The sequence below is a fragment of the Nilaparvata lugens genome, chromosome 2 (genome assembly GCF_014356525.2).
Source record: "Nilaparvata lugens isolate BPH chromosome 2, ASM1435652v1, whole genome shotgun sequence".
Classification (NCBI taxonomy): domain Eukaryota; kingdom Metazoa; phylum Arthropoda; class Insecta; order Hemiptera; family Delphacidae; genus Nilaparvata; species Nilaparvata lugens.
Window position 1 is genome coordinate 31,173,462 of NC_052505.1, and position 16,843 is coordinate 31,190,304.

At 35.1% G+C, this 16,843-nt stretch overlaps 1 protein-coding gene across 1 annotated transcript in view; it reads right to left on the reverse strand.

The window, feature by feature from the left end:
- Positions 1-817: 817 nt before the first annotated feature.
- LOC111047786 (PAN2-PAN3 deadenylation complex catalytic subunit PAN2) overlaps positions 818-16,843 on the reverse strand; it is a 44,460-nt gene continuing 28,434 nt past the window's right edge. Inside the window, exons 14-21 of the mRNA XM_022333627.2 lie at positions 13,926-14,112; positions 12,774-12,931; positions 11,006-11,166; positions 9,472-9,686; positions 8,406-8,535; positions 4,012-4,233; positions 3,069-3,178; positions 818-1,303 (exon numbers count right to left, since the gene is read on the reverse strand). Of these exons, the coding sequence (XP_022189319.2) occupies positions 1,131-1,303; positions 3,069-3,178; positions 4,012-4,233; positions 8,406-8,535; positions 9,472-9,686; positions 11,006-11,166; positions 12,774-12,931; positions 13,926-14,112 (1,356 nt within the window). The 3' untranslated portion in view covers positions 818-1,130. The remainder of the gene's footprint in view (positions 1,304-3,068; positions 3,179-4,011; positions 4,234-8,405; positions 8,536-9,471; positions 9,687-11,005; positions 11,167-12,773; positions 12,932-13,925; positions 14,113-16,843) is intronic.

Sequence of the window (16,843 nt, forward strand, 5' to 3'; positions counted from 1 at the left end):
GGTCTTTTTCAAGAGAGGAATAAAAATCTGCAATGAAATTTTCAAAATACAAGATATAAAATAGAAGAATACAGATACAATCGATTTGGGGTATTGAAAATTTCCATATTTCATATTGCACTTTTGCTCTTCCATAGCTCCTCTGTTTAGTAGCTAGTATCGCCAAATATATTTTTGCCCTTACATATTGTGCATATTTTAACCAAATCTGAGATAAATCTTTGTCAAAAAGTCTATGGATTTCCAAGTATTCTGAACAGATAATCAGATTTGATTGATAGACATATTATAAAACTGAAAATACATATATTATGTTCAGGAGATTCAGCAAGTTGAAATTGAAATTGCAGTTTTGTCAACATTGCTTACCAAAATTGCTGAAAATTCGCATTCTTATGCTCCTTCATGCGAGAAACACAAATCTGCAATGAGATTTGCGAAATGCGTTCTCGTTCAGTAGATATGATTATTTGTAAATATACGAATTTGATGTTTGCAGCTCCATAATTCAGCCTGTATAGTAACTAGGCCACGCCAACCTGTATACAATAGTAGGGTTTTCTGAGATATTTTATTATCTAGTAATGTTTCATCATTGCTTATTACTAACAATAGTTAGTTTTTCTGTTTCTTTGTATCAAACAAAAATCTCCTCTATGCCCTGAACTATAATAGTGAGATTCACTTTCAAATATGAATTTTCTGACTCCAGCGATTCTTATTCAACCACTGCTGACAGTTTCAAGTAAATATCACTGATGCTAATAACAATTTCTCAAATAATTTATGGAATAGGAATGAAATTGAATTAAAACCATTATGCTACCAAAAAATATAAATTCCAATTTATTACTATACACAGTAGTTATGACAGTTACAAAACATTGTTATCACTGGTACAACAACAATATCACATTATTAAGTACTTGGTGGAAAACAATCAGCTGGATGGAAATCAGCTGTAAAGTAGTCAGCTGGATCGAAATCAGCTTGAAAGAAGTCAGCTACACTGTACTATGCTATGCTGTACTTCAGCTGAAGAGAAATAAGCTGGATGTACTTTAGCGAAAGAGAAAAAGCTGGATGGAAATAAGCTATTGATAAATCAGCTAGATGGAAATTGACTGAATTCAGCTGTCGACACCAGGCACTTTCCACTGGACCGATTTGCCAACTTTGTACATCTCCTCCAGACTGGACTTCACCTTCCCCTCAGCCTCCAGCTTCTGGTACAATTCATAGAGCTGCAGGGCTGCACGCGCATCCTCGATTGAGTCGTGTGTTTCCGATTGGATTTTCATTTCTGCAAAATTAAATAAGAGAATATAATGATAGGAAATAGTTAAAATCAAGGAAAAGCCATCAAGTTGAATAAAAAAGCCTACATAAGATGTATCACAGATGTAGAATAAGTCTATAATATACAAACGCAACCTTTAAAAAATAATTCTTAATATTACATTTGTAGAAAGCTTAACAGATTTTGTCTATTTTGCATGCGTTTTGTATTATTGAGGATTATTTTTTTTAAAGGTTGCGTTTGATTATTATAGACTTATTTTACATCTTTCTCTTCAAAATTGAACTTTCTACAAGTTTTGTAGAATTATATTTTGTGTTTATTGTACATTTAACATGGTAAATCTGCTTCAAACCTAAACAAACTTGTTTTTCGGGACCAATTTTCACGCATTTTGTCACATATCTTAAAAACTACTGTAGCTACAGGTCTAGAAACTGTTTTAATAAATTTTTCAGTTCATTTTAGATAAAGTACGCTGAATGTTACATCTTAATTAACAGCCAACACATACCCGTAGGGATTCATTTCAGCAGGGGAACTGAAATTCAGACTTGGTAATTAAGCATTTTCGGACCTATGTTATTAGAACTGTTTTCTTCTTTTTATGTAAGGAATCACATTCTGGATTATGGGCACTTTTTAGAACATCCTGTATAATTGTAAGAGGACGGTGACACGAACTCCTTCCAAACGATTCGACGGATCCGTCTATGGAACCGTCACAACGCAGGAGAGGTTCAACTTTATGAGAATGTCGAAAACGTTAATCCCTTCAAAAGTTATTGAAAATATTAATATCATCGTAGTCGTTCATCGTTCTATTTGTAATATTGTACTATTTATTATCATCTTTTAGAATGATATCATCATCATCATCTTTTAGAATGTTTTGATGCTAGATATTACTTCACTGCGAAATGTTCGGATTGGCCAGCTAGTTACAATAAATATAATAATTTAATTTTGACTATTGAAAATGACATAAGTGCTCGAAACTAGTCTTGTTTATAAACAAAATATAACAGAAGGGTACTAGTAATTTTCTATAATTCAATTATTTCACTGCAATTTTACAAAATTTACAAACATATAGCAAGAATATGAACATATAAAAAAAACTTTATCAAGCTTAATAAATACGATAAATACAAACATAGTTTATCTCTTTCCTGTATAGTAATATAAATATAAAGAAAATAAAAATCTCAGTACCCTTTTTTAAAATATTTTATCACAATATGTTTCGGTCATTTATGCCATTTTCAAGTGATATGAATTAAATAAATAAATACTACTGGAAGATTCTTATTTTAATAAGAATCATGTAGTGATAAAATATTTTAAAAAAGTGTACTGAGATTTTTATTTTCTTTATATTTAAACATAGTTTAATTTAATCCTAGATTGGTACCACACAGTAGGTGCTACCATTAAAGCGTACGTATTGCATCCTTGTTGAGGAAGGACAGCATTTTAGAAAACTCATGGTTAAAGAAATACATCATCTTCTACATTTCCAAAAATCAGTTTCCTTCTACAACAAAAAATATAAAGTAATCTTTCATTTATTTATTCATATGATAAATAATTATAATATCGGAATGAAAAAAGGCGCTAGCCCAAAACTTGTCCCTAAATTTTGTCCAATAAAATGTTCAAAGTCGGTTTAAGACTTCTTAATTACTCTTATCAGTTATAAATTTCTTACAAAATGCTGTTTTTCATGAAATTCATGAAAATAATTTTTTTAAATGAGAATACTTGCCTAGATAGTGCCAGGCCAGAAAGCGGAGTGACACCATGCGTTGATGCTGCAGATGGAAAAGGTGCACTGTGTCAATGACCTGCTCAGGGGGAACCACCAGATTGATAACCCTAAAACACAAACATATCAATAAAAAATCACAAAAATACACAGTAAAGCAGCACCAGTATTTTTCAAAACACAGTGAGTTGGGATTAATTTGCATAAATTTCTAGAGCTAGAACATTTCCGATTACTGGGTATCTGAGAGTAGCTTCTTTTCAAAGTGTGTGTACAGCCCTACTTTTCAATGAATATCTACTCTCTTCAACAGAAAAAGAATATAATTGATTCTTATGCGAATAATCACAGATTGGCAGACTATAAATTGGTAAGCACTCCTAAGAACCTTTCTGCCCAGTACAGCAGAAATTTGTTTTAAAACTAGTCTCTTTGGGTCTCACAGCCAAATTCATGTATTACAATATCACGTCACTTGTACTCCTATGTTCATCATAGCGTTATTTATGTATGAGTGTTCCTAATACCATGCAATACGAGTAGATAAGTAAAGCATCAGCTCTCCTCACCTGAGATCATTTCCTCAAGCCGTGCCCAACAAACCTGACTCCGCTGTCAACCAAGTAGCGTAACTTTAGATACAATATTATTGATGCAAGTTCCAGAGTCCAAGCTCCTTGTATGGATTTGAGTAATGTAACCAAACAACAACCAAAACTTTTATTGTTTTTGAAGGGACGGATTCAAGGATCCAAAGGTTCAAAGAACCCTACACGTCAAGCGAAGCTTATTGTGTTTCCAAGTAGTATGTTACTTAGGAAAATCAATTCCTGTGTCCTTTACAAGAACCAGGAGTTTTTAAGATAACAACTAAACTCCTCGAAGGGGTCGTAGCCTATGAAACGTTGTAATAAATGCATGCAATACGAGTAGATGACTTCACCTGAAATCATTCCTCAATCCGTGGCCAACAAACTTGACGCCGCTGTCGACGAGGTAGCGCAACTTGAGGTAGGTGGACTTGAGGGTGGTGAGGTGCTTCTGACTGCTGTTGACGTCCAGGTCGCCCGGTTTGATGCCCGAGAACTGCGTCAGGTAGTCGGCCACTTGCTCCTGCGTCGAGATGTAGTCGTCGATGAACGGAGTGCCTTTCAGCGCGCCTTGGCTACAACATATAACATACACAACATACATCAATTCAAATTAAAAAAAAAATGTCTGCAACAAACATACTTCATCAATTCATAAAAATGTCAACCAATACCCTTCTATTATAGATAACCGCTCAAAAATAGTCTGATAAAAATTGGAGCAAATGAGCAACGACGTAGTCAATTCTTTAGGTGTATTATCAATTCAAATTAAAAAAAAAATGTCTGCAACAAACATACTTCATCAATTCATAAAAATGTCAATCAATACCCTTCTATTATAGATAACCGCTCAAAGATAGTCCGATAAAAATTGGAGCAAATGAGCAACGACGTAGTCAATTCTTTAGGTGTATTATAAAAATATTAATACTCATTTATGACCATCTGTGGACCACGTTAATCAACTCTTATTTGGCAATGTTCCACCCATATGTTTCAATTACTAGCAGACTTTTTTCAAGCGGTTGACTATATAATTTTTTTCTTTTTGGATAAGTATTATTTCTTTCATTTGTATTATTTTTATCACTTTTTTCATTTGTATTTTTTGTATGATCTTTAATGTAAAGGAGACATATTTGGGGAAACAAGTTGACTCCATTTTAGGAATGAATAAATAATGCATTACAGTAGTAATACTTAAGTGAATATAAATTTATTACTTTATTAACAAATAGCGTTACCAATTTTTTCACAAATTCAGCCTTAACCGGTTTGTGCACACAAAGAGCGATCAGTCATTCCGAGAAGTATTCAATTCAATTCATTTTTTCCTTCTGAATACAATTCAAAGCAGTTACATAGATTCTTAAGCAATAATATTTATACAATTAAATAATCGATATAATATACTTACTAAAATCAAAACAACGAAATATAGAAATATACTAAACAATAAAACTCTTGAGCTATCACAATTTTATTCTTGTATAAAATTCTAGTATCAGATAGGAAAGAGCTTACATAGGCAACTAAGGCCTGTGCGTAAGCTCGAGTTACAATAACAATATGCGTTATATCTATTATTATAATGAGAGATCTGAATTTTTATTAGAGATCTAAACTACATTGAAATAATTTTCAATGATGAATCTATAATTCTTATGCATTAAGAAAGGATTGAAAAAAAGTGGAAAACTAAATTATAAATAATGTTAAATTTATAAATAAAAGATGACGAAAACCAAGGAATAGCGAGGAAGGCTAAAATTTAAATAACAAATACAAGTCAGGAAAAGAAGAACAGACAAGCATGACAGAACAGAAAAATAATTCCTCTGAAGGCGCCCAAATTGAATTAAACACGTGCACCCCCAGTAACAATGAGTGAGACGGCATTATACTCTCTGATATCAAACAGCCAGTTCTTCAAGTGCCACTTGAACGCAGAGGTAGAAACTACATCCAATAGTCTATTCTGGTTGGAACGGAGAAAAAATTTCGGAATAAAATATGAGAAATGTAAAAGCAATTTGTCTTTGAAAAGGATCTTATTTGTTGAATTGTGTTTACACCTACTGCTGATGCATATCTTTTATTATAAGAATGTTCTGTAGGAGTAAATATTAAATGGGAATTATTATAGATGTAGATGTAGTAGTAGCCTTACATAGAAAAATCAATCAATCAATTTTATTTAATATTATGAGAAGCGTCTCTTTCTCGTACTAATTCAATAATTTAACAACTTGTTTCTAAGAACGCGGAATTAGGGGAGGTTAGAAGGAGAAGGAGTAGTGGGTAGGATAAGAAGAAGGAGCAAACGTTTATGTTGGAGAAAAAGGATAGTTAATAGGAAAGTAAAAGAAACAGATAAGGAGAGAAGCGAGAGAAAAATTGTAGAACTTTTGGCTGACCCTAGTGTGTGAAACTGGATACAAATAATAAAATGAAAATAATAAATAAAAATAATAAAAACACATAGTTAATTCGTACACAATTCCGCAGTCAATTTATTATCTTCGATATTTCAACTGAGAAAAAAGAGTTATGAAAAAGGAATAAATTAATGCGCCATGTGTTTGACCACAGTGTAATCAACTTGCTTCACGTCAATGACAAATGAGGTTTTCAAAGGTTCAATATAGATGGATTAATTCATTTATTAAGACAGAGGAGGACAGAGATGCATATAATAATGAAAAGAGAAAGTGTAAAATGTTATTGAAGAAGAGAAAGAAAATGCATGGGAAGGTTTTGTAAATAAATTGAGAGATGACGTGAAAGGAAATAGTAAAATGTTTTATAGGATAATGAAAAATAAGAAGAAGAAGAATGAGTTGCCACAAAGAATGGAAGGAGAAGACGGGAGAATTGTAGAGAAGCCTGAGGAAATAAAACTGTTATGGGAAGAATATTTCAGGAAACTTCTAAATGGACAAGATGAAGACAACAACGAGGGAGAAATAGAGGAAGAAGGAAACAACCAGTGGGAGACAAACCAGGGTAATATCAGCTGGAAGGAAATGGAAGATGCAATTCAGAGAATGAGCAGTGGAAAGGCACCCGGACCTGATGAATTATCAGTCGACATGATTAGGGCAGCTGGACCGATTGGAATACAATGGTTTTACCGAGTTCTGAAATGCATCTGGAAAAACAAAGTAATCCCAGAGGACTGGAAGAAAGGAGAAATAATTCCTTGTTTAAAAAAGGAAGTAAGAAGAATTGTAAAAATTATAGGGGAATCACCTTGATGAGCCACTGTGCGAAAATCTTCGAAAGAATATTACTAAACAGAATCAGCCCAAAAATCGAGCTTGAACAAAGTGAGGAACAATATGGTTTTCGACCAGGCCGCAGTACAGTAGATCTTATATTCTCCATAAGACAACTGATGGAAAAGAGCTGGGAATATAATAAGAAGATTGTGATGCTATTTATAGACATAGAGAAAGCGTATGATTCAGTGGATAGGCAAGGTTTGTGGCAGGAAATGGAAAATTTTGGGATTGAGAAAGAACATATTGGCATAATAAAGGAGATGTATAGGGGATATAAGTGCAGAGTAAGAACACAAAGTGGTTGTACAGACGAGTTTGAAGTAAGGAATGGGCTAAAACAGGGAAGTATTCTATCACCAGCCTTGTTCAATGTAGTTATGGAAGGAATGAATAGACAAGTGAGAGAGGAAGTAGGAGAAAGGGATAAGAAAATGATATTTGCAGATGATATGATGATTTGGGGAGAAACAGTTGAGGATGTACAGATGCAGTTGGATGCTTGGAGTAGGGTTATGGAGAAATATGGTCTGAAAATAAGCAGGGAAAAGAGTGAAGTAATGGTTTTTGGAAGGGATGACAATTTTGCCGGAGATATCAGATTGAATGGAGAACCCCTGAAAAATGTTGGAAGTTTCAGGTACTTGGGCAGTTAAATTGCAGATGATGGGAGAATAAACCACGAGATAACTAGAAGATTACAAAAGGGGGGGAATTTCTACCAAACAGTGAAACATTTGATTTGGGATGGAAAAGTACCAGAAAAGGCAAAGATTATGATGTACAAGATGTATTACGTACCCATCATATTATACGGAGCCGAGACATGGACGATGACGGAAAGAGAGTGGAGTCGAATACAGGCAGGAGAAATGAGGTTCCTCAGGGCAATAAAGGGGAAGACAAGAAGAGACAGAGTTAGAAATGAGGATATAAGAAGAGAATTGAACATGGGGAGTATAAGGGAAAAGGTTGAAAGTATGAGACTACGCTGGTTTGGGCACATGAAGAGAATGAGAGAGGATCGGCTGCCAAGGAGAATGGAGGAGATGAGGATTGAAGGGAGGAGACCAAGAGGACGACCGCGACGACGATGGACAGACTCAGTGGCCAACGAAGTGGAGAAGAGAGGACACCGATGGCGGCAGGTGGAGGACGAGCGATGGTGTGAGGACCGAACAAGATGGAGAGGCATTGTAAACACCCAGACCCGGCACTAGCTGGAACGGGACCCGGATATGTATGTATGTATGTATGTAATTCATTTATTGATTGGATGAGGTAAACAATACAATATTAAGAAAAGGACTAAGGGATTCACTCAATGAAGTTTACTTTGGGTGACATTGAGTGATGTTTAACTTGATAATTCAACATTCAATAATAAGAATTTGCATCACTTCAATCATTCATGAATTTATTTTTATTAATTAAATAATATTAATAAATGCAAAGCTACTCACCCTCTAACACAAGATATGCGGGCGACAGACATATGGGACGGCTTGGAGGCTGAACTCTTACCATCAGCACGAGAATCCTGATCTTCTTGGTTGAGGGTAACAAATTCAGCGTCCATTGCCACCAAGTCTCCTAAAAGTGCACACAGACAAAACCAATGTTATAAATTAAAGAAAAGCCTGTATAAATTTATTAAAATATAGCACATTCATAACAATCAACAAATTTCAGTTCACGGTAGTCAAATATCTAAGCGAGTATGACTGTTTAATGGCCCCCATTTTAGCTTCAAATTCTATTATGGAGAGAAGAAACGTATGAGATCGTCAAAAGCTGTTACTAGTGTACCAGACAGTTCTCCTTCAGTATTACATGAATTATTACGGGTAGAGTGGAAGAAAGGTGCTTCAAATTTGTTAACAAATCTTGTAATTTATAGAGTTTTTCATTAAAGATCTCTTCACTTTGACAGATGATTTCGACCATATAGTTGAAGTTACAAGTATCAAAATGGTTCTAATTTATCCAATATGTCTTGCCAAATTACCATAAGAAGCTATAGCGTTCAACAACAAGTAAAACGATTAAATTGTTTTATCAAAATGATAATTGTTCTGTGCAAGCAATGCTTCAAGAGCTTGACTCATTTTACGGTCGCAATACTTGTCCTAACGATAGGACTTATTGCAATGTGGTGAACAAATTTGAGAAAACTGGCTAGGTAAATGTTCGGACAACACCTTTACAGAAATGGTTTCCAAGAATATTGTCACTGTAAAATAATGAGAATGTGCAGGACAATCAGCAACAATCATGACGCACAAGATCTCGGCCTCTCTTCAACTTGGCGAATACAGCCAATGATTATCGACTTATTGTGACTTAAACTGGCCGATATGGATGTGGACAAAATGCGATTTTATCAAAACGATTCATGATTTGATTTCATTTTTTCACTATAAGAGAGTTTCTCAGGTCTGCAGCAACTCCTCCATGCGTACAGGGAAGCTTCCATTGCATGAGAGTTTATAAAATATATAATATTTAGTATTGATAAGGTTGGCTGACCAGGTCCAGGCAGTTCATCGGTTTCGAGGGGCACAAACGTGATGCCCTTGCCACAGCGAGCCAGCGATATGTCTTCGGAGAGGACATCGACGGTGATGGGGTTGGTGTGGGGAGCCAGGGACGCCTCCAGCGACCGATCCACAAAGTACAGAATGCACGGCACCTTCCAGTCCAGCGAGAACCACACTGCTTCTTGCCCGTTCACCGGCGATACGCTGCGGGTAAACAAATATCATGCGGGTAAAAAGATTTGAAAAAATCAATCCGGATTTTAATTTACTTATTGATAGGAGGTTACATTAATAATAGGAATGACTAATAAAATCTTTTCAATTCATTCCAGAAAACTTAAGTATTAACATAAGTATTTTAATAAGCCTAGTATGAGCTGGTTGATAATGATGATGGTGCTAGAGATGAAGAGTGAGTTACATTGCAACACTTATATCACTAATGAAATTAAACATAAGTATTTTAATAAGCCTAGTATGAGCTGGTTGATAATGATGATGGTGCTAGAGATGAAGAGTGAGTTACATTGCAACACTTAATAGCAGGTTGTCCAGACTAATATGATAACCCATAGAATTTTTGGACCGTACTATGCTAGCTAAAAAGCAGTTTTAATCAATATTATAATAAGAAAACAAAGATATTGTCAAATTTCACTAAACAAATTTGACAATATCTTTGTTTTCTTATTATGGAGAGATTTCACAACATCACCATCAATTCTACTAGTTTCAATCAAGTTGAACTTGAGTGATTAAATCACTCAACGATATGATCGAATTTCTTATAAGTTGGGTTCAAGAGTTTTAACCGCAACCTGATTCAATTCCGTTTAAACCTGCTTTGAGCTATGGGGGGCATGAGCATGAGCATATTCTTACACGTTGATTGAAGCACCAAGTTATGCAACAGAATATTTGAATAATAGTAATGTATCATTCTTATATAAAAAGCAACAGGAGGAAAAATTATACATTTATTCAAAAATCAAAACAGTAGGAGAGGAGAGAAAAATTAAGTCCAGAGCTTCTCTTCTTTTGAGATTCAACCAGAGTTCCAAGGTGATCATTGGTTAAGCTATTTTCAATTCTTCAAACCCCAAAAACTACATAATCTGTTAATTTTGAGACTATTCTCACTAGAATTCTAGATATGAAGTACTACATAAAAAAAGATGGAGCATCAATGGAAATACAAATACAGCTAGTGTGAGAAACTAGACATTATATACAACTAGAGAGATGAGAAGTATTTTGTTAGCGAAGAATTTTAATAAAGAAGTGAAATTCAAACTTCAATCAAGTACAACTCGTTCTAAATAAAAGGAAAATTACTTGAGTCAAGTGATGCACACGGAGACTTTAACCATACAAGAATTATAGAAACTAAGAGAACTGCTTTGGATAAATTAAATAAACAAGATGAAAACCAAGTAAATAAAATTAAGGCCAATGAACCCATAAAAATGACTAACCCGTGATAAATGAATGACTGAGAGCTTGTAATTGAATAAATGACTAACCTGAAATCGTTGAAGATATACCACTGTGATAACTGTTGGTTGGCAGATCGACTGTGATAGGATTGGCTTACATTCACTATCGATACCAGATTCTTCTTCTCCTCATTGATGTAACAGACAACTGCATACAGGTCGTACACTATCGTCTGTTTACCAGGAACCTGCACAACAATCAGAAATTATTGAATAAATACAACAAATTGATGGACTAAATAATAAACATTAACAATAATATTAGAATTGTGTTAAGTAATCAACATACTGACTGCTTCAATTTCTTCCCAGGGAGAGTTAATTGAGGGTGAAGCTGGCTGGCTCTCTCTTACACTCAAATCTCAAACAATACAGAAATTAAAGAAGTTTTAATCTATCATAGAAGTTTCAAGTTATAATAATTATTAATATAAATTACATATATTTGATATTAAAATTTGCCCTCAGCCCTCAATAAAGATTTGTTTAATTACATTACATTAAATTGTTACAGCCAGTTATTTATTGTGACTATCCTAAATAAATTTATTAATTGAAATTTCGTTTGAGTTGATGAATTTGCTATCAGCATTGAATAGTCATTTTTAATCATTAATTTAATGCAAATCAACACATCTCACAACCATTTATCAACGTAACTCCCTTGATTTTCATGGAACAAGGAAAAGAATAAGAATAAGTTTGTAAGAATAAGATTTTATTCGCCATTAGACATTAAACAAACATGCAATAGGCTTCGTCTTGATAAAAACAATACATTAAAGTATAAATTCCTTCAATAAATTATTAGACATTTAATCTTCAACAAATTTTCAACACAATCAGATAACAATATTAAAATCACAATCCATAAATTCTTTAAAGGTGCGTACAGATATACGCGCCGCGAACATGAGCAATTCACTTTTAATTAGCTGATGCCAAGCTTTTTATATCTGTATCTTACCGTTTCTGTAAAAATACAGATATAATCAGCTGTTTAAAAGTGAATTCATCATGTTCGCGGCGCGTATATCTGTACGCACCTTTACATTGTAAAATTGGTTTTATCTTAGCCATTTAATAATAACAAATTTGATTTTTTTACCGGTAGCATTCTTATCTCAAAAGGAAGTTTATTAAACATTGCACATCTCTGGTTTTTATGAGTTTTATGATAATCTTATCCATTATTCGTAAACTATTAGGAATAACTGAATAACAAGTACTTGAACACTGATCTAGATGCAATAATAAAGTGAGAATACAAGTAACAGGTAAGGTGGAAAGTAATAGATGAGTCCCTACCAGCTAAGACTGCCTTCAAGAAAGCAGACGGGGCCACTCCGGCCACTAATGAGGGTAATGAAGCGGAATCAGAGGACAATAGAGTGTGATAGTCGAGAGTTGGAGGATGAACCTTTTTGGAACAATAGCCCAGTGTACAGGTAGCGCGGCCCCGTCTCCTTTCTTTAACCCCTTTTACATTGTAAAATTGGTTTCAACTTAGCCATTTATTAATAACAAATTTGATTTTTTTACCGGTAGCATTCTTATCTCAAAAGGAAGTTTATTAAACATTGCTCATCTCTGGTTGTCTTATGATAATCTTATCCATTATTCGTAAACACTTTTCATGGAATGCTGCCTTCTGTGTGATCAATCAAGAGTTGCATATTTTTATAAAATAGAATCTATTTTTGTACCGGTGTCGTTCTTTTTCATTTCAAAACTTTCTCTAGTTTCTAGATTCATTTCAATCCTAGTATATTCTCTGAAAACTATTCATAAATACCTTATTGCTAGACAGATCTACAGAGTCGACTTCGGTTTTGGCCAGCTTCTTGATGGAGACCTCGCCTGTTGAAGAGAGATTCAGCTGAATGTGCTGCGGCAGCCACGAATGCGAACAGTACAGGTGACTTGGGCTCACGTTCGAACTGCTACTTGCTTCTGAAAACAACAATCATGCAAAGATAGTTCAGGATCAACAATTATTAATTTACACTCCTTTAATTACAATAATAAAAAAAATTGTGTTACATTGCAAAAATATCAGTTTCATATGCATCCGAAGTTGTGAAATCAAGATTAGAATGGAGCAAAGCACGAACAGAAAAGCTTATTTGAATCTGCGGTGTATAGGTGTATTATGTATCTAGATGAAAGCAACAACAGCGAGCAATATATGGAATTAAAATACTTTTCACGAATTTAACCCGAAAACCTGGCATTTAGCAGTCATTCTTCAAACAGAAAAACGAAAAACAAATAATTTACCCGAATTAACACAACAATTAGATACGAGTCTGTTGTCAAGCAGTCTCCGCACTGTTGTCAAATCGTAAGCAATCGAGAAATATTATTAGAATATTTTATATCAATTATAAAAATTTATTACTAAATTATTAATTATTTTTTGTGAGATATATTAACTATCAACATCAACAATAATCAACAGATGATGTAATCAACAGATTACATCATATAATACCGGGAAGATTTTAATCTAACTTTCATCTACAATAGAAGATGATAGAAAAAACTTGGCAAATATGCCTCCTATCATTCTCCACTGACTTTTTTTAACGGATTTCACTGTAGGCAGAATTGATTGGAAGAAGTCATTTTGAAGTTGTTCCAGGAATATGTTGTTAAATAATCAATAACGTTTTATAACTAACTTTTAATAATACTGTGTATGTATTTAAACAATCAAGAATAACATAAATATGTCCGGGAGCGAGCCCAAAACTTTTCTTAACAATTTGTAACTAGCATTGCTCATGACTCAACTTGTGGATAACTGTAATTATTGGTATATTTATTTTATTCTATTTATTATTCTAATTTTCACTGAATGGGAGAGAAAAACTGAGGATACTCCTTGTACTATTTCTCTCCCAAATTTAGATAATATTTTAAAAGTCCAAAATGAGGTTATGACCTTGACGTCCGGGATGCTTGAACCGACAGCCGACCCGGGTGCAGGCGTTGCCATAGCGACAGGGCTTGTTGCTGGTGGGACCGCCCCCTGTCCCCCCGCCAGGGCTCCCCCCCTCGCTGCCACCCTGCTGTGCGTCCAGCGCCTTCTTAACCAGACCATCCATCTGGTTCTGCCAGAACTTCTTCTCCTGCAACACAACATCACATTTTCATCTATTACAATATTATTATAATTTCGAAAGCAAAATTTAACTTCTTTTCACAAATACATCCCAATGAAATAAAAAGTTACGCCAGAGGCAGGCCTATAGTTCCAGCAAAAAATATCATTTTAGAACCTCTGAAATTGGAGGATTGAAAATTGAGTTTATTTTAGAATTTTATTCTTTTGTTCCTAAGTTATGTTAAAACGACCAATATCATTCTACATAAAATTCTATCAGTTATACTTTTTCGCCACACTGCACAGAAAGCAGCTGTTTTCCAGTCCCTACGTAGATCTGAAAGGCATAGTTTGCAGACGACTCTCGTCTGACGTCAGAACAGGTTTCTTTCCGGCTAAGAAACATTGAACCAAGAAAGGTGAAAGAGAAATGGTCTTTAGCATTGGGAGCTAATGTATCGGATTTTCGGATAGCTGATGCAATGCATCTATTTATTGTCTCTTTTGATTTAAAATTATCACCTAAGCCAAGCTAGATGACAACTCTACTTGACAACATCAGCTGTTGGAACGCACAAGAGACCCACGAAACCGCCTAACTATTTGTCGTCAGCTATACCTGTAGTGTGGCGAAAAATATCATACGCGACTCTCTCAGAAAGGTGTTTTCCTACAGATACCTTGAAAAGTGACCATTTCTGCACTGATTGCAGGCCGCAAAGAATCACTTTTCCGCTCTAGTGCGGGAAAAATTTTTTCTGCACTCCAGATTTGCAACATAGCAACACAAAATAGTTAGTAGGTTATATGGAGCACCAGTGCAGGAAAATGAAAATTAAGTTGGTAACTGTGGTATAGTGTGGTATAGTGTTGTGGTGCACGTTATAATAATATGAAGGCAGTGGACAACAGTGTATGACAGCGACAGCCACCACATGAGTGACAGCCGCCTTCATTCATTTACTACTACATTATTCAATTTTAAATAAATTAAGGGTTTTATTAATAACAGCATCAAAGTGCGCAAAGTTCCTCTGCTGCACTCAAGAAACCATTCCGCCCTCGCCTGCGGCTCGGGCGTGAACGTTTCTTTCGGTGCATCAAACTGTCACTTTGCGTACTAGTTGCACAAATAACTATTATGGTATTCAGAAAACATATTCCTGGGCTCGGCAAGCCTCGCCCGGGAAACTGCCCTCATACCGTAAACACTAACTTTCTGTGCTTGTAGCGTAATACACTATTTTGTCACAGTCATTCAATCTCAGCTGTTTTCCATGCATGAAATCAAGCCGGTAAACAGCTGTTTGCAGAACAAATAAACATATGATTATCATTACAGCATACTCTACAGTAATGAAACCATATGTTTTCTTCACATTCGAATATGTTTCCTAGTTCTGAAATAGGAGCAGCAAAACTGCTACAAAAAACACCTTCAGCGCTCCAGGAGGAAGTTTTGTCAACTTCCACAAAATTCCTGATTTGGAATTTGTTAACTAGGTTATGTTTATAGAATGCATATAGTAACTTCAGCACAAGCAGGTAATGTTTTCTATTTCTCAATTAGGGTATTCTTCTTTAGATTATTATGACAAAAAATAGTGTACGTTACATGGATGTGAATGTCTTTTGCAGTGCTCGAATGAAATTCTAGTCTCGCCTGTAAAAGGCTCCTTCCCGTCCATGTGACGTAAGATACTATTACAGACCAAGCCGTATAGTGTATTTCTTTTTATCTCTTGTAGTCATTTGATATTAATAAAGCACTTCATATCTCTATCTATATCAATCTATCTATCTACTGTTACAGATCGATTGATGATTGACCGGGGAGCAAGAGTGGAAAGCGAGAAGAGCGTGAAATAGAGAGGTAACATCTCGCGTAACGTTCATGATCGGAGCGATTGCGGAGCGAGTGCGGAGCGTGCGCGGAGCGTGTTGGAGGCGCGTATATCTGTACGCACCTTAATGAGCTTGAGGACTCCCATTTGTAATTTGTAAGTGCTCTTTCACAATTGAAATGATCAATTTCTTTGCAATCGTTGTATCCTGACCTGGACACTGTCCATGCCGCAGTTGACAGTGAGTAGGGTGGGCAGCTGCTGGAGTCGCCGCGACTGGAGCGTCGGCTGAAATCGCTCGCACTGGTCGCACCAGGCTGGCGTAGTCTGCTCGGGGCACAGACTCGAACGCAGCACCTCGCAGAAACTCATCTCGCCTTCTGTGCCACAAACAACAACAATCACTATTTCTATAAATTCTGCACAAAACAAACAACATTTATCACAATTTATATAATTTCTGTTTATAATTTATAAAAAAACAGTTACAAATGCAAAGCTTATGTGTGCATCATCCGCAATAAAAAAAGGACAGGAAGAAGACAAGAGAAGATGGAGTAGATGAAAATTGAATTCAATAATTGCCTTCATTAAGGACGGAGTTAGGACTCTATGTGCTCTCTGCGACACAACCCTTTACGAAAGGGAGAAAAAGTAGGAAGGAAAGTAAATGCATGAATTTAGACAACCATTTATTTAACAGAACTAATTATGCAGTTACTGAGTGTTGAACGGGCGAACACAAATGCTTTGATAATGAAAAAAAAATATTTTGATAAACAAAAACATACCTACATTGAAAAACGACGTGTCAGTTCCAGTACTCAAGATTTAAAAAAATATTTATTTATTTATTATTGATTCATTGTCGTGTGCATCTACAATTCATATTGCTCAACCAACATGAAGTTA